The sequence below is a fragment of the Trichoplusia ni genome, chromosome 7 (assembly GCF_003590095.1).
Source record: "Trichoplusia ni isolate ovarian cell line Hi5 chromosome 7, tn1, whole genome shotgun sequence".
NCBI lineage: Eukaryota > Metazoa > Arthropoda > Insecta > Lepidoptera > Noctuidae > Trichoplusia > Trichoplusia ni.
The window spans coordinates 11,674,560-11,699,886 of record NC_039484.1 but is presented as its reverse complement, the minus strand read 5'-3'; the positions used below and the strand labels follow the sequence as shown (position 1 = coordinate 11,699,886).

Sequence of the window (25,327 nt, the reverse complement as noted above, 5' to 3'; positions counted from 1 at the left end):
GATTTTGAATATGACGTTCAGAAGTAAATAGATAGTGGCCATTTCTATTATAATGTTTTTTATTTGTTAATTTGAGTATTTAATTGATTTCAGATACTAAATTTTGCATGCAAATGCATATTGTATCATCATCATCATCAGCCTTTAGTAGGCCACTGCTGGACATAGGCCTCCCCCAATGTGCGCCATAGCGCGCTGTCTTCGGCTTGCCGCATCCAGAATCCGCCTGCAGTCTTTCGCAAGTCGTCATCCCAGCTGGATAATGGGCGCCCTACACTACGTTTGCCGAGTCGCGGTCTCCACTCAAGAACTCGTTGTATAGTCAGTGTTATTATTTATTTTAATAGCAGCTAACTCACGCATATTGATCAGAGTAGCGCGATTAGTTTCGGACATGAACAGAGACCTAAATCACGGGCTCACGGTGGACCAGTCACAAAGGCACACATAGGGCAAAAGGGGCATGAGTGTGTTTTATTCAGTAAGAATCTGCTCTCCCTTCCGCTTAACTCAAAGCGGTAGAAGTCATTTGATTTGATTCCTACCCAGAAGAAGGCAGTGATGTTTTTCAATAGATAACAGTACATAATAAGAATCTGTAAAAGTCTCATTGGTACTTGCCTGCATACAAATCCATCCATAGAATCGCCATGCATCCACGACTCACATCGAAAATTGAAAGTCCAATATTATTTGGTAACAAACGAACAATTTATTCATTGAACAGAGCTAGTGAATAAATATTTTCCTACGTGTGTTTCGGAGTGCAGAATACAGCTTAAATAAATGCTGAATGCAGGCTGTTGTGGTTCATTCTTCAGAATAGACCGAGTTCATTAATGAGAAGTAAGACCACGTTGTACTCACGACCTGCAAGAATATAGTTTTTAAGAGTATAGGTAGTTTGAATTTTCCTATTTTATCGTGTCACGTCTTACGACGATGTAAACAGACTGGTGCGTTTAGCAAGAGGTCGCAGGTTCCAGTCCTGTGCAAGATTAAAAAAAATACATTGCAGTTTTTGTATTTAATTGCATTTTTTTGCATTTTATACAATTTTCTATTTGCAATCAGAGAAGAATATCGAACAAAGACGATAATAATATATCGGGGTATAATTTTACGTAGGTACGTATTTACAATATTAAGACCTGTTTACAAAGGAGCTTTCCTTTTCACTTACGTATTTACAATATAAACACCTTTTAAATTACATATGTTCGATCTTTCCTCTCCAACCAAAAGAAGTCTGGCAGATAATACTCTAAGCGATATTTTAAAACTGCCTAGCCCACTAAGATATCACTGCTGTAATTCTTTAGTGTACAATCAAGAATATTCTATTCCATGATATTAACAAATAAAGTCATTTCTAAAGTTATATAATTAAATATTCAAGGGTTGTATTATGTTAGTCTTAAGTACTTATGGCTACGTTCCAAAGTTTGAAGATCCACTAAAATAATAAGCCTTACAATACAATAGGAAAAGGTGTTTCTCTAGAATTTTGTATAAAATATTTGAGAGATATTTCTCAACAAAATATCAAAACTTACCTTACTAAACATGTTCAGGGAGACGACAGCGTACCTCAAGGATGTTATACAACACGGTTTTTGGGATCTAGAACATTTATAGCATGTTAAAAATAAAAGATAACAATAGCTCATATTTAAAATGGAAAATAAACCGAAATCCACTTGGAATAAGGTTTAAAATCCAGTGACAAAAGTTGCAATGCTTATTACGTTTTAATGATGAGCCAGATAGCCGTTGTGAATTGTTTGTCACCTTTGTACCACTGGTTCTTATAGGCTCGGTCACCTATGTCAGCACTCTGCAATAAATAGTTTGTTTAAACAGGATGTGGAAAATCAACAGTCAAAAATATTGTTTTATTTTATTTTCATTGAGTTTTCTAAAATATTTTAATTAAATTAAAATGTAAAAGTTCTTTAAGAATGTTTCGGTACGCTAAATATAGCTCTGATTTATAAACCTATTTTATTAGGCACAGGAGTAAACATTAATTTACAGAAACTCTCATTGTATTCATATTAGATGATACCATGACCTATTTATTCGCGTGGTCATATTGCACATTAATAAATTCATCTGCACAGTAATAAACGACCTATGAATATCAATGATGCCTTGCACCTAGGCACTTTATGGGCACAGAAATTACAAATTAAATCTACAATCGTTGAAGAATTATGGTATACTAGCTGACCCAGCAAACTTTTTTGCCGATGTTTTATATTTTTTTAATGCCACATTATAAAAGATATAAAAACAAACAATTCCGTCCAAAAAATTAAAAAAACTTTTTTTAGTGCGAGCAACTCTTATCATTTAGGGGTATGATAAATAGATGTTGTTCTATTCACAGACCTACCCAATATGTATACAAAATTTAATGAAAATCGATCGAACCGTTTCAGAGGAGTAGGTACGGTAACTAGCATCGTGACATGGGAATTTTATATATTAGAAGATAATGAATATATTCGTGAATTAAGTATATTTTACCGCTCCTGTAAGAATCTCGCCGTAGTAACACATATAGAAAACGGTCATCTGAGACGCGGCAACCGCCACGTAATTGTTCAGCATGTAGATCGGACCCCGGGCGAACTGGAAACAAAACATGTAACAGAAAACCAGGTCTGCACAAAACTTGAAACCAACTATACTCAAACTAGCTTTTAAAACAATAGCTCCCTTCATCGCAAAATGCTAACTAAATAGTGAAAAGATAATTATTATTATAGTTTGGCTTGCATTTTCTGAAATTATATTTTTAAATCGAAGGCTCACATTAAAAATGTTCTGGTCTCGGCTACGAATTTAGCATTCAATAAAAATCATCATAGATTTCGTGAACCTTTTGTTATAATTCGACAGTTTTGTGAGAATTCCCTGCTCCGAGCTTGAGAAGTTAGTTTACCGCTTTTTGCAGGGTTTTTCCTCTTTAGAAAATATAGTGTTGAGTACAAATTGAATGGGGTTCAGGAAAGCGAGTTACCAGCGTTGAAGAAAGGAGACGGAATTGTAAACAATGTATTAAAATGCGAAAGGATGAGTTTTCTGACAAAATTCGCAATTATGAAAAAATGAAAAAATTTATCATCAATCTTAGATTTACATTGATTGACGAGCAAAAAGACAATTGTCAATTCAATTGTTTCCATAAATAAAAAAATAACTTCGACCCTCACGCAAAAATCATCCAAAGAAAATTCGGTCCGAATTGAGTTCTCAGATTGAATAATGATTAACGATCTCTTTTACATCGTATTTTCTCAATTCACCTTCCCATCGTTCCTTGGAACAACAAACTATTACTCACCTCGGCCGCAAAACTGAAAGAACACGTCGTGATCCCAACAAACAATAGATCAATGAATATCATCCGGTTGAATACGTTATCCAACTGTTGAGATAGCCTGTCAACAAATAAAATACGTATTTTATTTATCCCCACCCCTATATCGGCTTTGATGTTTGAGGATTTAGAATCCGATATGGCGTAGGTGCTAAACATTTTTAATGTTAGGTGAGTTGAAAATGTGGGTAGTAAAAATGTTTACGGTTTTCTTGTACCAAAAATGTGTTATTTAGATTTTGTGAGTTTATTGGAAAGAATATTCTGGCGAATCAGCTTAGCTTAAAACCGACCTTAACAGTCGCATAGTTGTTTAAAAAATACAACAAAATAAAATTCGTTTATGATTTGCCAATGTCAACCTTGGATTTCACCGGTCTATCAAATGCAAAACTAACAATATTGGAACGGTAATTTACAATGAGTAAACATTATATTACTAACTACTTAGCAAGTACTTTCACATCGAATCGAAATAAAAATCATAAAATACCAATAAGTGTGATTCTATTATTACATAGACCATTGGTCCCTCAGTATGAGGGGATCGTTAAAACTGCGAAAGAACTTTGGACAATGTTGGCACGAAACCAGGAAAAGTGTGAGCTTTAATAAAGATTGATAGGCTGACTTTCGTTGAACTTGTCAAGAAGGATTCCATGTGGTCCAATTCTTGCGGTACTTTTATATTCATAAGATGTTTGAGCTCTTAGAAAAATATAGAACAGACCGGTTACCTACAGGTTTATCTATGTATGCGAAAGTAAGTTTTGATCAAAAAGAAAATAATTTCACGATATTCCGGTCTGATAATGTAAAAAGGAAACTGGACACAGTAGTAAAAACCTGCCACATATGAAAACTCGATTACAAAGAACGACAATCATTGGTAGAATCCCCCACAAAACTCAACCGTCAACACGTTTTCCAGGAAATTTTCTGAAAACCGATGAAAAGGTGTTCCTAAAGGCTGTTTACTTATTAACAGGCGTTCAACCGAACACAGCCATCAGAAGACTGAAGTTTCTGTGAACTTAATAGCGCGTTGATGCTCATTCACGTGAATGATTGTATGTTTATGTATCATGAATATTTAGGCGACGATGAACCGTGTCTGCGCACTAGCTTGGTAAAAACCTATTCACTTAGCTTTGAACGCCTACGCTATAATGAAAAGAAGGAGGTGGCCTGTGATTGTTTTTTTGTTATTTTGTCTACTTAGTAAGTTGTACTAATAGAAAACAAATTTAAAAAAGACAATGTTGTTGTGAGACTTTTCGAAGTCCATTTTTGGAAAGTTAATTTAAAAATATGACTGTACCGAGGATCCATAAACTATCTGAAGTAGTAAAATGATCGCTATCATGCTTTGACACATGCAATAATATGATTGGACGATGAAGCTTTAGGATCCCAGGAATATTGATCCGCGATAAATTACAAGATATTGCCACGCACAGACCAAACTCAGGAGTCGTTGCACGGCGTGTCAGGTTGGGTCCGTAAATCTGACACAAAAAATATTACCTTATCAGTTTCTGGTGTCTAATTACAAATTCCCTTAAAGTTGGCTTCGGGATTCCGTCATCACTTTCAATGGCCTCTACTGTATTTGGCTGGATTTTTGATAAGTCATCTTTAAGCATCAGAAATTCTATACCAAGTAGAGCACACGACGTTATAAGGATTAATTCCGCTCCAGTGTAGATATACACAAGGAGAAACACTGCAAAAAAGTTAGAAGATGAACTTGTGAAATTTGTAATCATGATTTGCTTTTTGGAGCTATGTTTCTAAAGGGCAAAAATAGTAACCTCATACTGAGACACAGTTGTCTGTCCGTCGGTCTTTCCGTCACATTTCTTACGAACCGTGATAGCTGGAAAAATGAAATTTTCACGGATGATATATTTTTGATTTCAGCAAACAGATCGACGTTAAGGAACGGTTACGGTTATATATTTATTGTACGGTCACCTACAAATTATTTAATCACATGAGCGATTTAATTGTTTTAGCTCATTTGTACGGAACCCGACTCGCACATGATCGGATTTACATGACTTCTCTAATCTGCTATTTTAAATTACACGCTAGCTGATCATAATTAGCTACATCTCATCGAACTACTTCAAAGAGTGAAAGAAGAATACTTGAGACCAATTTTTATTCTCTAAATATGAAATTATAAAAATTTTGCAACAAATCAGGAACTTTATGATACCTAACTTACAGAGCCTGGCAGGGGTTGTCGCAATTTATTTTATGGGAAAACAAAGTTACAGCAGCGTTATATTTCATAAAGCTAAGCTTCATTAGCCGGTCCAACTTACAAGTATAGAACTGGAAGATATATCCTATGATATAAATCACCCAGTTCTTAGTTGGGTCGAAGGGGTAGCTCGCAGCGATGGGCAGTAGTAACTCGCAGTCCTCTTGTAAAATGTATCTCCGGACTAAAGTTTCTAATATCGGTGATAGCAAGTATTGCATCGTGCCATACGTGGTCACATAGTAGTTCGCTGAAATATTATTGTAAGAGGTTATTGCTGGAGTTTTAAAATTGGTACGATGTTTGTTTTTTTCGGTGAGTGTTAGATTTCCCTGCCAAAAAAAACGGACACCTAATACTGAAGATCTGTCTGTGCGTTCGTTATCAAGCTTCTATATCATTAACCGTAATTGTTAGACTGATGAAGTTTTAGCAGATGATGTATTTCTGTTGCCACAAAAAAAAACAAATTAACTAAAACTAAAAGATAGAGATAAAACAACGTTTATAAAGAAAAACTTGTGTCACCCAACCAATTTGTTTTTTTAGCCTATTAGGAACCCTTAGTACCGAGTCCAACTCGAATTTTATAGGATTTTCAACATCTTATAAATATTATAAACAAATACTAACGGACATATAAAAGATGACACATTATTAACGCTTATAAAAAAAATAAAGTCAAATCAAAGAATACGCTAGACGACTCGATCATGCATTGAACGACAAATACATAAGAAACAGAAAATAATTAACCTAATCTATTTCATCCACTTTTACTCCGAACAGTTTAAGAAAGAGGTTTAATGGGTTTAGTATCCAACCTATTTTTTTATCTATTTACCTATAAGCTTCCATGAAGGCCATAGCAATGAAGTTTTCTATTAAAACAATTGAAGCAGAGTTTGATCAATATGTAGGGCAAGGAACGTGTAAGGAGTATTCAAGTAAAGGCCAAGTATTACCTCTGTTACAAAAGTTGAGCCTCCAAAGTCGTGCATCCTTCAATTTGCTCTGACTTTCCGTAAACTTTGTCCTCCAAAGAAAACCGAGTTCCCTTATAAATGAAGATAATTCAGCCGTCTGTGGTATCAACACGGAAGCTTTTAGGAGAGCTGTGTTACAAACAATGTTAATTATAATTATAAAACATTACGGCTGTCAATAAGTTTGGTTATCTGATTTTTTTTTAATTGAGTTTAGTGCTGAAAGTTTTAGATACAAAGTATTTTTTTCATTTACTTTTTTATACATAATCAAACTAAAAGTATAGTATTTTCTACCAAGAAATAACAAGCATATCCGCAGAACAAGCATGATTGTATTCATCGAAATATAGGGTTGTCTCACCAATTTATTTTTGTAAGTGTTTCAGTTTGCCAAAATAATCAAGTTTTAGTTCATTTATTCGTACTATACTATAATTGTTAAAAAAATATAAAACAATCTTTAAACCACAATATACATATAAGTCTTCATTTTAATCAATCTTTCTAAAACCATTTCGTAAAGTATTATTATTGAAATTATGGAAGAAAGATGTCATGTACTTCGCTGTCACATTTCTATAACATCAAAAATTTTAATCGCGCAGTAGGCGCTATCTGTTCACACGCATTACCATACACCGACACAAAAACGCGGATGACGTAGCACGGCGGTTCAGGTTTAGTCAGTAAGAGTCTGACACTACCCATTTTCTCCCCCTAGGGAATGGGTTTCCATGAGGATTCCCCCGCCTTACCAAAAAAAGGCTCTCTGTTCACAGTCAAGTACGTAGCAAGTGAAACAAATTCGCCCCTGATTCAAAGAAATAATTTCCTTTTATATACATACAGTGTACCGTAACAAGAAAAGGCGGTAGCATCGCTGCAAATTGTGTCATGTTTTGGCGTTTCAGTAGCACAGCCAAGTGGGTTCCCTGTGTTGCAGCCAGGATCAATGTAGCAGGTGCGATGTATACAAATCGCCAGTACTTCTTGATAAATGACTGGTTATCTTCCAAATATCTAAAAAAGAATTACGTTGCGTCACATGAATTAATTGTAAAAAAAATATAAAGAAAAAATCTGTGAACTTCACTGAAAAAAATTGAATTTTATTTTATGATTTCTTGTTTAATATCCTCTTATGAAGTTAGGCTGATATAAGGTAATCTCGTGGTGATTCTAATAACTATTGACGTTTAAATTAAGCTAATTATAGCCAACTATCTTTACCCGTACGTTCAAAAAGTTAAGAATATTCAAAACATTTGTTAGCCAGTATTAAGTATATTAAGAAAGCAATGTGCACTTGTGCGGCGCCGGCAAAGCGCCGCAATATATGCTGAGGTTGCCAAAACAGTTTACCAGACGTTTTGAAAGTTAACCGCTTGACTAAATCGAAATTTTATGTTTAAACATACAAACAACTGTAGGAAACTTAAGAATATTTTAAATTCACGCATACAGTTTTGCTGGTACAAGAAAGGTTCTTGTCAATATTTAAATGAATAAAATGCGGACAACATCACATACATTGTTCTGAACCCAAAGTAAGTTGCTAAAAGCACTTGTGTTATGGAATCCAGATACAACGGAGGTACCACAAACACCCAGACCCGAGACAATGTAGAAATGTGTTTTTTATTACATTGACCCGACCGGGGATCGAACCCGGGACCTCAGAGCTAGCGACACCTTGAAACCGGTGCGTACGCCACTCGACCACGGAGGTCGTCAATATTTGGTAAATAGCAATGATTAGCTTGAACAGAATTTTGAATGTGATATAAGATACTACACTATTTGGATGGTACACTATTTACAATAGACTGCTGGTCTGAATAAATGATTTTACCAATACAGTGACTAATTTTAATTGACTTGTGAGGTTAGCCTATGCGATGGATTTGACTGCTTCACCGGACCAGAAGGTATTGAGAAAAAAACAACTTGAAAAAAAAATGGTCAAAAATTCAAGTATTTGAACAAATGCTTGATACCTCAATTCAGGTACCGTAAAACACAAAATTGTGTTCCATATATTTACTCGATATGTAAAAGGAAAGTTTTCCTTATTATTTCTTACCTGACATTAAATTTGTTCATAAATTCGAACCCCGGGATATAGGGCTGCCTAAAATCTTCGGGAAATTGTTGTAACGCCTTCATCTTATTCGAGAGGTTTGAAGTTGATCGAGTGTTGAAGAATGATGCATTTGTCCCAAGAGTGTGTGGAATACAGTTACGTGAGGCCAAAACAAATTATTGGTTCAATGTTTATGGTTTCTGTAATTTCTTCTTGGGTTCCGTCCGTTGGAATGATATTTTCCTTTAAACGTACCTATATGTTGTGGGTAGGTACTTGGTGTCAAGTAGGCACTGAAGGCAGTTGACAGTAATTGAAGACTTCAGTCTGATACTGGCTATATCTCACAAGAGTAGACTCGAAAAATTCAGACGACCAAAATTAGAGCAATATTTATAGCTATAAATATACCACGTGACCCCTATCTAGTGGACATATTAACAGCTCAACGTCATAGAGAGACCACCATATAAGCTTTGAAACAAATTAATAAACGATGAATTCAAAATTCAAACGTATTTCGATGTCCATTTTATCTTTTAAAAAGTAAAAAGAATATTTGGTATTATTGAAAACCTGCGGAGCTATGAATATATTTTACGACTCACCCTTTGAACGAAACACGTGTAATTTCTTTGAAGAAAAATTTGCACCATATAATTTTAGTAGTCCCCCACTGAGCGGGCATTACTTTCTATTACCTTCGTGCCCTAAGTATATTATTTGTGGCGGACGTATAATCTGCTGGAATTACGTATAAACACCAACGTAATATTATCCTAGTTTTAATGTACCGTTATTTTCAGTACACTGTTATAGCAAACTTTGATTTTGTAATTATTGTGTAGTGTGGGATTTATTTGATATTTTTTCTTTGCTGCATATATTTTTGTTTTGGCTTATTTGTAAAATACATTAGAGTTTCATGGAAGTAAGGAAAAAGGAAGCTGTATTTGCCTGTGAAACTAGAACGGGCATTTAGCCTGTGATATCGTAGAGCAGTGCAACTAGTTCCAAATAAAACACTTACGAATTTCGAATACGAACAATGTGTCTAAAAGAAAATATTTCAACACAAACATGTAAATTGAACTAAACTGGAAATGTATCGACAAACGACGACCCGTCCGAAATTCAAACTGAATGGGAAATATGGAAAGTGAATTCAAACGTTTATAAGAATTCCCTTAACTTCCGGTATAAAGGAAGCTACATTATGTTTTTTTTCACACACCTAAATCAGCATACAAAATGAAAAGAAGCTTGTATATCCCCGAGAATTTGTTGGACAAGCTCTGAACATGACAAACGGGTACAATATATTTGCGATGGAAAAATGTATGATTTTAGATCCGCTGTTGTTGAAATATTGTGGAGAATCCGCTATTGGCACTGGCAAATGTTCACTTTGAAGCGTTATCGGAACTTTTATGTCTTCCCCAGTTATTATTCGGGACAAGAAGTTTATTTCTATTAAAAACAACAACGAAAATGGCGGGAATATTGCCATTCCACGAATTGGAATTTGCTGAATTTCAATTGAGCAAATTGCTTATATAAATTTTTATTTATCTATTTTTGGTATTTCGCAGTTATTTTTATGTCCTTTCCTTTAGACCTGAGTAAAAAGGTTTTTGTTGTCCATTGCAATAAAGTTTCATTCAGCCATTACTGTGGCCAATAAGACAGCTTTACATTATCGCCAACATTTCATCTTTAAAATATATATCAGTTTAAATTGCCAATTATCGGGCAACGAATAATTTATCTGTTTATTAACGCCGTCCAAAAACAATTCGTCTTCCCAAATTTAACACCTATTCTTTGTAAAGTCGTTTCTGAAATAATTTATTGGGGCTGGCGTAACGTGGCCAAAATCCATTATGAAAATAATGGTTTCTGAGGAAAGGACCCGCTACCTCGGATGTCCGCCTCGATTAGTAAAGCAAACAACAAAAGCTGCTGGATCCCGGTTCTTGCCAAATTTCAGGTGTATGCGGGCCTTTGGGTTCTAAGGGACCTGCGTCACGTCTCCCGGGCATCAAAGTTTTTGCTCGCCTTCATAAAATATATGTAACATTTTGTGTTGATGTTTTTATTTAGCCTTCTTCTATACATACATTATTTGTGGTGTGTGGTATGTGCTTTTAATGACACCTTCCTTTAATCTGTTGAGCTTAACAATTCTATGAGTAGCCGTAAAAAAAACTTATTTTATTTACTTGGGTTTTGTACCGAAAATGTCACGTCGATGTTTTTTTTTTAAATTAACAATTTCTTATAATTACTGGCCTGCCTGCAATCTCATGGCCATTATAACAATGCTATAAAGCATTCTAGTCTCGTCCGTCGAAGGTGAGGCAAGGTTGCTATTACAGAAGCCCACACTGGCACTGTTGGCAGTAACAATAAAACCAAAAACAAATTTCGCCGTAATTAAAACACGTTATGAACTGAAACAATTTCCAATTTTAAAACAGAGAAACATTACGTTAACAACGCATTTCATTGAACTCGTTAAAAGTAAAAAATGTTCGACTAAAAGCCTGTACAGTGTACAGCAAGTTAAATACTACATTTAATTGTTGAAAGAGTAATTAAAACGATTGCGCCACAAAGAGCCAGTTTGTACGGAAACGTGAAACTTTTCATCAACCTATTCAAAAACTTTTCCAAGTTATTATTGACATTTTCTCATCACGAACAAAATGATGCTGGGAGTATAAACAATGCTAGGATTTCGGTCCAATGCCGAAGTGGAACAACATTTTGATTTATAACTCTTGGCGGCTTATAAACGTGATGCTCTGTTTTACGTATCAATGGAGGCTGACTTCAATGTAGGAGCTTGTGGAATTGTATAGTCAAATTGAAAATTCTTCATTGTTTTAATTTTGAAATCGGTGTAGAATCAATATTGTTTTTTTGTGTCCAGTCATATTATTTTGAAGAACAAATGCTTTCGTCAAAGAATTTTGTCTTGTGTTAACCCCAAGAATGATTTCGTTTTAGATTAGCTTAATTTTGACAATTATTGATGTGGGTCTTAAGGTTTTAAAGAGAGGCAAGTAAAGTTACATTCCTATTAACAATAAAATATGATCTGATTTTTAAATTCCGAAAAAAAAAACTAAATATTTTTCATATTAATAGCTCCACTTTAAAAGGCTTTAAGTTTTAGTTTATTGAAGCCGTTACGTGTAATTTATACCGGCCTACATTTAGGGCAAACAGTTAAACATTTTTGTGCTAGATCAACCTGTCAACATTATCCCCGTTTAGCAAATCTGAAAATTAATTATTCAATGTAATTAACTAATAGTTTGCTTCCATGAAATGTTACAGTAATAGGAACACCAATTTAAAAAGTTATTAGACCGTAAGCTAAAAAAATAAAATATTCACGATCTTTTCCAAAAAACCGATCTTTTAAAATATTCATGAGAAACCAAGTACATTTTGACGTCACATGCTAGGAATAGATCATGCTAGTTTTACGAGTGATTGTTCGTATAAACGATAACCTGTACTTTTCGCAGGTTTTAAGGAGTTGAGTCCCAATTATAATAAATAAGATGACTATTTGGTGGGATATAAATTTCAAAGTAAACTGTCAGGATTTTTATTTCTCATATATATCTTTTGTTATATATCTTCCACCTTGAAGCTATGTCTTCTTTAGCACTCTAAATATATTGTAACTGATTTAAGATTAGTTTCATAAACAGCTCTAGAATAACGTTTAACATTATGCTGGCTGGAAAGAACTTTGTTATCACTTCAACTCGAAAGTTCCTGACTACTTCTCAAGCCCTTATCTACGCGATGCTTCGCCAATATTGTATACATTACTAAGGTTTTGACGAGATAGTATTCTTATTTGAGAAATTTGAGACTTAAAAAAGAAGGACAAATTTTTGTTTCATTTTTGTCCTGTATTGTATGCCAGAAGGACCAGAAAGGAGCGGTTCTTTATTATTATTATTTATTAATACATACTCGGACGGTAATAATATGTTTTTGGAATGTTGATGTACAAAGGCGAGCTTAACCCAGATTTGGGTTAAGCTTAAAGTCTTATACTTAATTAATTCTTCGTTAAAAAGAGTTCATAAGAACGGTAGTCAGTTCACAAGATGATTTAAAACCCATAATTAGGCTATTCTAGATCCTACAGCTAATCAAAAGTCTAGACGTTTGTTTTTCAGGATTCTACATTATAAGTAGATTAAAAAAAAACTTTTAATTACGCTTACCGCATGATTTGCCTCTGAAACTGTGCTATGAATAATTAAATGTGTTTTAACCTGTCACCTCCGTCTTGCGTTCTGCGGTTTAACCCTATTAAATTTTAGTACTGTCAAACTTAATGTGGGTCCTGTAAAACTTATTTAAGTCAAGTTTCGAGTTGCACTTAAACTGGTATATGAGTTATTACAGTTATGACAGTTGTCTGGGTCTGATTATATTAGCGTCTAGACGGAGCTATTCAGTTAGTGTTTGGAACGTTATTATTAGTATCAAGTGGAACTTTTATCTTAAGTATGCAGTATGCAGTTTATGGCTGTATTAAGAGATTGTTTCAAATTAATGCAAGTTGGTAAAAAATGACTTTTCTCAAAAGATGCGTTATTTTACCTAAGCTGTATATAGTCTGGTATGTTATATTAATTTTTGTTGCTACGTTTGTAATTCCTTTTAGAATTGCTGATAATGGAAGATGTCGTACGGTATACAAAATATCCGGAAACGAAGGTCCCGCTTGCTCTTAATGTGAACAGTTACAAAACACAATTTTGCGGCGAGACCATTTTTAAAAGGAAAATATTCCAACTTTTGTGTACATATGTATGTATGTTTATTTAATTTCTCGTGACAAGCTGTCTCGGACATGATGAGGGTACTAACAACAAAACCTTTTGGAAAATATCTAAATGTTGTCCGTTCACAACTCAAATATTGCGACACCAAATATCATTGCGTAATGTGCGAGGTTTAATGAGAATAACGTCCTTTTACTGCTTTTTGGAATCTGTCAATTGTTGGTCTTTTTGTCCGAAGTACTTGTAACGCAATAATTGATCCTTCGAGTCAAAGAACAATTTTTAAGAACTCCATCAAAGGAAGTTATTTCTTAGGATTATGATTAACTTAAAATCGATCAGTTATTTGGAGTCGTCACTTGTTTTATTTATAAATTAATTTTATTTCAGCATAATTAGACTTAGAACAATACACTTTATCGGACCTCCAGCAAAGAATACAAATACTCCGTATACTTCCCTGTCCTACGGTACGGCGACACAACAGGTCCACCGAAAAGTAAGTAATCCATTAATGTCTACCCAAATGCATCAATCCATTAACTTTGTTTACACAAGCTATCAGAGTGGCACACAATAAATGTAAATTTTTGGTCCTTCTGAACATACAGGCATGAAAAATTGCCGTGAATATAAACCTTTTGGTTGCAAAATATTTAGAGTTTTCATTCAGGATCATTGCTTTAGCGATATATTTGAGTAATGAAGTGGTTTTAAGCAGGTCACGAGAGAGACAACTGGAAGAATAATGTCCAATTCTGTGACCTACAGTGGGACATTTAAAGGTTGTAAGTATACAGATATTAAAACGGAGAAAGTTCGTAAGAGTGTATGCATGTTTGTTACCACTTCACGCTCAAACAGCTAGACAGATTTTGATGAAATTTGACTTAGCTGGCATCCTGAGGACACACTACCCTTGAAAGCAAGAAATGGATTTAATCTCCATGATAATATAATTACAATCTTAACGCAATTACCTACATAATAAATACAATTCTTTTCTTTATTTACATATATTTTTTATTTAAAATCTTTAAAACAGCGTCTTTGTCTTGAGATATAGTTTGTACTGCGTTTATCTCCAGTGATTTATTAGTCGACTAAGGTAAATCTATTACGGTGTACCAGCTCCGTTAAGGTAAATGGATTACTTCAGGCTTTCGCCAGACGATAAAGTAGTACTTAAATACTTATTACTAGAACATACGTGAGGTTAGTCTGGTTATAAAGGTTACCTTGACTATGAATTTGAAATTTACGACTTTGTGTTCTATGTGTGAAGCTTCGATTTTGGTTGTGTTGAAAATTGACAGTCTTAAATCGGGGTTCTGAAATCTTTGGATTATGTTATGAGCTGTGAAAGCAGGTGGTTGGGATATTTTGTTCTTTTGTCCCGCGGACAGTGCGTGATGATTTTTTTTTTTAATGGGACTAGCCCGCCACACATGCCCGTCATTGCAACTCCTGTAAGCCAGAATCTACAATGAAACCAACGAAAACCATCGAAACACACAATTTCGGTGTGTCCCAGGGGGAACAATTAACTGCCTTGGAACCCGCAACGAAATTAATCAGAAATAGTAAAAAGGAGGAGTAAACAAAAATATTCCACATCACTGCGTGATGAATTGCTATGCATTGCCGCGCACCGACTAATACGGGAGACGTTGCACGACGAGTCGGGGTTCAGGTTTAGTCAGTGGGAGTAACTCTCCTCCGAGAAGGCCGAAGGAGAAGGGGTGTCCATGAGGGTACAAGCCCAAGCTTAACAAAAAAAAAAACCGAAGAAACGGCCATTGTGAAAACAAGATGGCGCATTGCTTTGCGTAGCACTGTCTCATTTCTTCAACAGCAAGTTTTTGGATTAGCAGAAACGATTTCATTGTAGAAACATATATTTTGAATACGCCACCTTTATTTCTCCTGAAAGTGATGTAAACTCGAATGATAGTCACGTTTATAAGAACCTATAGTAGGGGCACATGGTCAAGAGCTCTCATATGAGGCACGTTGCTGCCAACGGTCAATTGACTTTGAAACTAGAATCGGATCGCTCTTTCCAACTCCGAGATGCTTCGAGAGGCTTGCCTTCTTTCTTTTAAGCCTCTTTTTCGAGGCTTGCGAGATTTATTTTGCACCAACCCTTTTTTTCTACGCTTTTCGCCTTTTTTACCGTATTGTGAAGTACGCTGTTGTTATGATAGATTGGGATCTTTTAGGTTCTCGTCTATGAGTTATACTTGAGCAACTAATATTATCCGGTCCTGTATCTTTTTTTAAGCAATTAGGATATTATACAAAGTATGAAACGAAAGACAACTAATACAGTAATGTAATTATTATTTACCGTGAAATATCATGAGTTTTACCTTTTTTTTAAGAATGTTCTTATTTAACAAAGTCATTGAAATCGATCCAGCTGTTTAAAAGTAGTTTTGTGACAGACACACGTGCTGTTAAACTTATGTAAGAATATAAAGCAGACACAAAAACCGATTTCGGTGTTACTTTAGTTTGTGAAAAAGAAAAGGCTACTATCCACTTTTAAATTACCCCGTTGTCAATGATCACCAGATAAATTTGACAATCAATTACACTAAAAAGAGTGACACAAAAAAGTGTCTTAATATTTTCAACAAATATTTCACCTAAGTACCTTAAGTAAACTATTTCAGTACATTCATCAAACATTCTTCTATCATTACAATCCAAACCTTATTTCAATACTATCAAAGTTGAGAACCCTCTACACAGCCACCATATCGCCTCGCGCTTGTAATCTTATTTGGTCAGTAATTGTACACACACCTAATGTCCACCGCGCCAATGACAATTGCTTGAACGTCTTAATTAAACGGTAGTTACCTAAGTTATGTCACGTGACTGCAATAATGTTGTCTCGTGTTTGTGCATCGAGTATTGGTAATATAGTTTCTGCTTGTTCTGGTTTTCATTGACTGATTCAGTGAGTATGGGGTTTCTTGGTTTTAATATTTTACAGATTTTTCTAAGTGATGAATGGCTTCGGTCACGTTTAACGCCTGACTCTAAAAGGGGGATTTTAAGTTTACGGTATAACCCTTATGTTGTATATTCTGATAAATATATCGATCTTTATTTCTTGCATTCTTTTTTCAATTCCTGTTAATATAATGTATGTGACCAATTTACAAACATATGTACATTTTTCTCCGCATCTTTGGTTAAGTCTTAAAGCTGTTTTATATGCTTCAACAAACAAGCATAACAGTTGTTATTTATTTTTAACAGATTATAGTAGGCGTATTACAGAATAAATCAACCACTCCAATAAGTAATATCAAAGCCATTGTTTTCTATTTATAAACCCTCAACCCAAAAGCGCCATCTGTTACCAACAACCGACATCTATCCATGTGAAGACGAAACTAAAATCGTATTAATTTAGGCAAGATTGAAGGGCTGAACACAAGATGCTATGACAGCAGTTTCCAAAAGTTTGATTACAACGTGACAGGCGAGTTCAAACTTCCGATAGATGTTAGTAGTGAGACGTCGCCAGATCTGATTAGCTTGTGAACTTGTTACAGTTTGCCGCTACTACGGGCAGTGATCTCTGCGAGTTATAGTTTAAGGCGTGGTTGGAATTACATTGAAATACACATAGTAACCTCATTTTCAATCCAGACGCATAAAGAGGTGTTTTATTTGACGTGTTTCTGGAGCATCGTACCTCCCGAACGGATTTGCTTCCCCTCTACGATCCCCAGCAACACTAAAAACACCTCTCCATTCTTAAAATCGCTTATTGCTTTTTGATTCCAAAACTTATAGACAAGTCAAATTTCCGAGCGATACCGGTGACGAATCGCTTAAACATATTGAATTGATAAATTCAAGACACGACACGACACTAGTCGAAAATGAATGGCATTCCTATACATTCTATTAATTCGTCGCCGCGGTGTTGGTTAAAATCCAATGTTGAAATAATAATAATCGCTCGATTTTCACTTTTTCCACAATTTCTCGAACATTCACAGTATTAGGTTTACCCAAACATTTACTAAGTTAATCTACATTTTGAACTTTGAACAGCGTTTTTTACACCTGTTGAGCGGTATGGTCTAGGCTAAACTAATTTCTGCGGTAATCGAACTTTACCGGGCTATTTTTACATCTTTTTCTCTGAAGGATGTAAGAGGAAATAATGAAATTTATCAGCACATTTCCACCAAGAGAAAATGACTTTATAACAGGATTTCATTTAACCTTTCGTGCATGCATCCCTAAAAATGGCATACGTACCTTCTAAGTAAGGTTTGTTCATTGACTTTTCATTGATGGTCATCATACATAGAATTTTATAGCCGATAGCTGTTGCCCGCGACTTCGTCCCCGTGGATAGAAGATTCCATTGTATCTTCGCACCTATTAGTCGCAGCGTGATGATTTATAGCCTAAAGCCTTCCTCGATGAATGGCCTATTCAACACAATAATAATTTTTCAATTCGGACCAGTAGTTCCTGAGATTAGCGCGTTCAAACAAGCAAACAAACTCTTCAGCTTTATATATTAGTATAGAGTATATATTAGTATAGAGTATAGATTTAGGCGTTCAGAAGCTATGATGTCACGGACAGACAAACTGACACATCAAACTCCCTTTTTGCAGTGGATGTTTAAAAAAGGGCAAAAGCACACGCTCAAATAATAACATTAATAAAACCCCTCGGGGCTAGTCGTTCTCTCTATCCATGGGAATAACGCATGACCAGAGGGTACATTAGTATGCTTTTTCAAACCTTGAGATGTAAATAAAAAATGTGTCTGAAGGTATATGTAGGAGCATACATCCGCAGGGCAGCTTGTGGCGAGCTGTTTGTGAATAGCGACACAACGGAACCTGAATGCCCCAGGGGGTCACTCTTTACGGGGACTCCCAGCTCTTTCTTGCCTTAACTGGCTGGCTAGAGAGGGGTCGCTAGAGCTATATGCTCGGGGGTGGAAGTGTCTAATGGCGTAATAACGAGGAAACCCGCTCCGGGTCTGTGACCCGCGATGGTGAAATCGGTGTCGCACCTCTCTACACCCCTAGCCACTCGCACTGGTGTTGCCCACCTGCTGTCAATCGTGACGGTATCATAGGGGGCCCATCTAGTGAGTGGCGAGTCACCGCCTGCCAATTTATTTACATCACCATGTGTAGAGAGGCAGGTGCCATAGTTTACCGGATAATTTAAGGAACTGGTCCACGTAACAATGTCTCATATATATTATAATAGTCTAATTGATTTTACACACATACTTGCAATAGTCCTGCATCTACTTTGGATTCTTCATGTCTGTTCTCCCATAGAGCAGAGGTGAATGATCCCTAGTAGATGCCCCATCACTTTGTAGATTAAAGTTCTCAAGAAGGCCTCTGCACGTTGGACCTGTGTCCCCGTTCACGCCTTTAAAAAGGACCGGGTCTCTTCGCATGAAGTTAACCCGTGAATGAAAAGAGATACATTAATAAGTAAACTAAAGTAACCAAGGGTCAAGTTGATCTCCAACACGAGGTCACAAGAACAGGTAAAGTATTCGCCGGGTGAATAGTCACATTATTTACATAATCCCGGGATTTCATACGCTGTGTCCCGCAGCCCGGGCGGGATTCGCGTCAGATCGACCGAAAGCTAAAATCCCTTTGCGCTTGTAATTACGTCGAAATAATAGTGATGAACATTTACGTAAAATGTATTTGGGTAAACGTGGATTATTTATAACGGGGAGAATTTAGATTGTACGGAACGTAATGCTGTTCTAAATTTGTGAATGTTTGTCTAGTGTTGTTACCTATGTATTTAACTTGGTTTGTTAACTAAATTTGTTTGAACACTTACGCAGCTTCTATAGGCAGTTTACAGTCTGCCTATCTAACCTCAAACCATTTTTTTTTTTAATAAATGCGGACAACATCACATACATTGTTCTGAACCCAAAGTAAGTTGCTGAAGCACTTGTGTTATGGAATTCAGATACAACGAAGGTACCACAAACACCCAGACCCGAGACAATGTAAAAATGAGAATTTTTACATTGACCCGGCCGGGGATCGAACCCGGGACCTCAGAGCTAGCGACACCTTGAAACCGGTGCGTACGCCACTCGACCACGGAGGTCGTCGATTTTGACCCCATAACCCAACTGGGCAACCCGATTCCCTTAGCTAGACTGGTTATTAGACGGTTTAGCTTCTTATTATTTGTAACGACTGCCGAAGAAGTGTGAACCGTGTATCAAACATACAATCTCACATTGCTATACGCCAAGCGATATTAGTTAGCAAGAAACCGTGCAAATCGTTCTACCATGTAATATGAATCCTTTTCCCTTTTGCTACATCAAAATATGAGGCAACCTCTCTATTTCAAATTTCTTTGCTTTGATTCACGTTGTGTAAACAATATGTTAGAGTTGTTATTCTTATTCATAGCACGTATTTGCCGGACGAACAACGCAAAATGTGTCTGTACTATAGAACTTTACCGTAGGACTGTCATTATTGCTCAAAAAGGATGCCGCTATGTCCACTATAGAGCGCCGTCCCGCTTACTTGACGGCGAAAGTCTTTCTTTAAAGTTTCCTAGTACAGGCATTGATCGCCAATATTGCATTTCAAGGTTCCATATCAAATCTCTACAAGCTATTCCATAGCTCTTATTCAGATTTCATACTTTTGCTTGAATTTATTTTACAGACTGGCAACACTAGCCTTTATGCTAGTTTCAGAAGTTTGCAACTCTCGGATTTCAAAAGGAACTTCATTTTTATGTTATTCGTTCTGAATTGCATTGTGTTATTTGAGAAGTTTGTCAATGATATAATATTGTGTTAAAACTTATTTTAAAGTTCATTATTCATGTCCTCTTTCTGTAAAATTACTTAGTAAGTATTTGCAGTTTTTTTCTAACCAACTAAGCCTAAAGTACGAAAAATATATATTTTTTAGAGGTCATTGTTTTTCGTCAAAACTGGTTAATGCCTACTTTATTACAAAATACTGCTGTAATCTATTTAATTGTGTCAGGAAGTATGGTTAGGAAGGAGCGAAATCCAACATTTTGCAAGCGACAACTCGTAAAAGGTGCGGTTTCCTGATTCCATGGTCGTTAGTTCCGAAACGATATAGTTTAGTGAACATATCTTCGTCGGGATTTTACGATATATATTCCTGGTGAAATAGCTTGTGGGAAAATAAGATGATCTTCATCTTGTTGTATGCTTGATAGACAGTCTGTGTCAGAGTTTAGAATTAAGCGAGGTGTTAAAGTAGACTGACGTAGCTTACCACAACCTTGAAAAATCCCTGGTGGGCTGGTCTTCCCAAAATGTATTTCTTCATTATTTTTAAAAAGTAATAAACGCTTTTTAATGCAAATACAAATATCATTTATTCGCATACGCTTGTAATTCAGAAAGATATTGGTGTATGTGTATGTTCTTTTGTTGTAAATGTGTAGAATAAAAAATATTCTTCTTTGTTTTTATTCATAAGTATGAATGGTAACCATGCATCCTAAACGGGAATTAAACGTAATATTTATAATAATACATAGTCTGCTATCTCCCTTAAAGCGGTCTGTAAAACTTAGCCTAAATAATTCAACACCAAAAGATTTATTCTTCAAGGAAATTAGATTCAAAACACATGTGCGACTTTCACTCTGCGGTGTCGACACTAACTCCTGTGTGACATTCATAATTTCTTAACTTAGAGTTAACTTCCATTCTCAACTTAGAACTAAGATTTATGATTACGGAATAATGTTGGCTGTAGCTATGTCTGGGTATAAATTTCTAGCTTTTATAGCATATGTATCATGTTTTTTTTTTAAGTTAGAAAGGGTAAAATCGATTACGATACAAACGATTCATGAACCAAAAGTGTCTTCTTTCTTTAAAAAAAGAAAATCTACTTGGTTTTGTACCTAAACAGTAAGAACGGGAACCTTTTGAAAAGGCTGCTTTTCCTGGCCAAGAACTAAAGATAGCTAGACAGTAGATATGCAACAGTTACGTACGCACGTACGTCACGTACTCCTAAGGTACTCCAGAACCCAGCTACGGGCATCCATCATAATCCTTTGCAAGATCTTAAATGTTGCATAGCCACAAAAAAAAAATCCGAGTTCGACTAGTCCAATTCGTCGACGTTACAAAAAGCGACTGAAAACAACATTGAGAAAAAAATACCAAAAAAAACAGTACAAACAGGATTGGGAGTTTTTCCATTGAAGAAATTTTTCCTATCCTATGGTGTTTCTCTGATAGACAAATCCCCCCTCCAAATTCTTCCAAAATTCCTAATACACCTCGAAGCAGCCTTTACTATGCCTTCAATTCCCACGAAGACATTACGATATTCTAATCGGAGACAGCTATGCACATTCCATCTTCAAAGCAGTCAATTGATCCAGCTACCTCCAAAAGGGACCAAGACACAATAATGACCGCATCTTATGAAAAGCGTTCCTCTGAACTGCCGAACGATGAAATCGACTACAGAATTTATGGCTTGAGGTTTGTACGAACGGTTTTGTATTGTGGTCGCTTCCCTGTGGTTATGCACGGGCTGGTCCGGCCGCAGACGAGAATGACGTCGTCCGGTTGTCTTGAACGTGCCTTGGAACGTTTTAACTAATCGGAACTATCGCGTCCTGTGTACGAGATGTACGTGATTTGTCCGATTGGAGATATCGATTTTGTTGATAATGTTCACTGGCTTTGGATGCTTTAGATAATAAACAAATGCGTATCGTCATAAGACTATTTGAGATGATTGTTTCTTGGTTTCTTTTTTTATCTTCCCCACTGACACTTCTTAAACTAGTGTTTTTTCATATCCGTAACATATTATGGATAGTCATAGAAAATAAGTGTTAGTAGCAATAAGTCCAATAAGTAATATTTATCACCTTTTTCTGTAAATAATGAGATATCACAATCGTTTTAATCTTCAAAAGCACTTCTACTTGCTACTCGAGCGTCATGCGAACTCAACTCCTAAAGAAACAACCTTGTTTAATTATAAAACTTAATTGTAACTTCTCATACTTAAGCCTCTACCAAAAGTCACTCATAAAAGCGTTCACATTAATTTAATTATATCCTCAGTTTATAACACCATAAATTTATAATTAGCACTGACTGACACTCGAGTGAATTAAAATACGTGAGTAACATTAGTAGCCGTGTCCTGAAAGGGCGTACTTGTGGGCGTAAATACACTTTGAAATAACATGTTCGCGGGCACAGCTGGGAATTATGCGAAGTGTTCATAATTTTATCCGCTTGATACTACGCTTAAAATGTTGTTAAACTTCGATGTCAGCAGTTTAGGTTGATGGATTTTTTGTTGTTACTACCAGCTCGACGCCATTTTGCTGCATATTATGGGTTATATGGGTTGAAGTCGTTTAAAGAATTTTACTTAAACATCATATCTTAATTATTTTTATACATTTATACAAATTGCCAAGAATTAAACAATATTTGCAAACAGGACTCGAACCTGCGACTCTTGACCAATGACCAGACCATTGACTTAAACTTTGAATTGGTTCATTGTCGCGGTCTATTTAAAATTAGGCAAAAGGATTCAGAGCAAAGGCCTTTTTCGTGTACAAGAGACACTGCTTACGTAGATACAGATGACGCTAAATTCGCAAGAAGTTCCATAAGCGTAATTAATTTATTTTCTATTTTATCATTCCTATCATCACCATTGCATTTTAGCCTTGTCATTTATGTGGTTCGAGTAAATCTCTTTTTCTGTACTTTTTCCATTTCCTTCGGTCTCGTGCAAATCCATACTGGTGTCAATATGATTTTATAAAGGTTCCATTTCTAGTTCAACCTAAGCTTTATGTGCCGTATCGAACTTTTATAGGATTACTTTGTGTCTATCTTATTCAGGAAATCCATTTTCCATATCTGCGTATGTTCCTTAAAAATTCACATAAGTACCTTTCGCTGGGGAACATCCAGTATAAGGTACTTAGGATAGACTGGTCTAGCGAATATTTTGTTTTACCTTGACATATATAAAAGGTCATGAACATACCAAGAACTCATTTGTTGAAAAATTTTAACAAAATACAATTTAAAATTGTTAGGTATTAACAGGTCGTTTGACTAACCATGAATTTACGTGAGACCAGAACGAAGTTTAAATAAGTCAGTCTTTAAAATAACTATATATTGTTTCCCAGTCAACAATTAAGGGACCATCAACACTAGAATTAGGACTTAGAAGTTGCAGAAGTGAAAACGAGATAGCACTATACACGGCGTAGAGCACCGTCTCTCTTCCACAGTTTCAAGATTTATTTTAACAGTTGGTAATAGGCCCTCTGAACCAGCAAACTATTGGAGCATACGGGAGGCAGAGATAACTTTATTAATATGTATAATGGCGCTGTATGTATTTCTCGGAAACGTCCGACTTGCATCAGTCGAATGGAGTATTTAATCATAAGCTTAGCCAAAGTAATACTGCTAGTGAGGTTTTATTTAAATTTCCTGACCTATATTTGTCCACTAGCTAAACCAGGCGAAATGGGTCTTTTTTTAATATATTTTTTTCCCGGGCAAATCAGTATACTTTTCGTATCGCCGGCAGTTCCACAAATGTTAGGTCACATGCACAAATACACCCAAAACCAGACTCAGAACTAGCATTCATGGATCAATCGAACCCACGACCTCCCATATAGCAGTCAGAGCCACTAACCACTAGACCAATAGGCCAGTCAATCTTTTTAGGACACCTACTTTGACTTACTCTACGATATTCTACGACCTCCGTGGTCTAGTGGCGTACGCACTAGTTTCAAGGTGACGCTAGCTCTGAGGTCCCGGGTTCGATTACCGGTCGGGTCAATGTAAAAATTCACATTTTCTATATTGTCTCGGGTCTGGGTGTTTGTGGTATCTTCGTTGTGTCTGAACTCCATAACACAAGTGCTTTAGCAACATACGGTTCAGAACAATGTATGTGATGTTGTCCGCATTTATTTATTCTAAGGAAAGCACCATGAGAAGACCTGGATTATTAATAATCTGCAGAGAAGGGGCATATGACCAGTAGCAGGATAACAGGAAATTATGCCCATTTAAATGAAGCTAAACAGCAATGTATCGCATGAATCGAGAGCGTAAATAGGTTTGTACGCTTGTTCTCATTTCGTGGAATTGATTCGTTAATACAAACGACCAGATTTGTTCGTACGAGTACATTAATGGTCTGCTTTAGATAATACGTGGAAATGCGACTACACTACTACGCAATGTATATCGATCGGTGTGTATGCACTTGTTAGCAGTGCTACATTTGTTCATAAACAAATTCATTTGTTTCCAAAACTCGGCAAAGTACAATTTTTTGGGTTCGCGGTTGGGAATTCCGTAAAAATACGCTAAACAAAAATAAACTTACAAAACTTTGGTGATTAATCATACCAAGACTCAGAACAAGCATTCCTGGATCACACAAACGCTTGTCTTACGTTCGAACAAATCCACAACACATTAAGCTCTGTGTTTTTGGCTAGGAGACCACAATCCTCAACAACAATTATTTGATCTAATAAAAAAACATATATATGTAGGTATAAAATATTGTAAACCAACAAACCTACCAATCCTTCACAGGCCAAGCGTGCTGTTAACCTGTCATTTACCGTACCAGTTCCACTTTCGAACTGTGAGGTTGTCAACTAAATATTGCGGTCTATTCAGCT

General features: G+C 35.9%; 1 protein-coding gene across 1 annotated transcript; it reads right to left on the bottom strand.

Moving 5' to 3' along the window:
* Positions 1–547: 547 nt before the first annotated feature.
* On the bottom strand, positions 548–7,674 carry LOC113495916 (odorant receptor 67c-like; the record flags this gene model as incomplete). Its single annotated transcript, XM_026874915.1, has 9 exons — positions 548–870; positions 1,557–1,623; positions 1,749–1,837; positions 2,533–2,637; positions 3,353–3,449; positions 4,916–5,114; positions 5,722–5,910; positions 6,626–6,775; positions 7,497–7,674. Coding segments are annotated over 9 exons (1,134 nt in total), but the record flags the coding sequence as incomplete, so codon positions are not given.
* Positions 7,675–25,327: the final 17,653 nt, after the last annotated feature.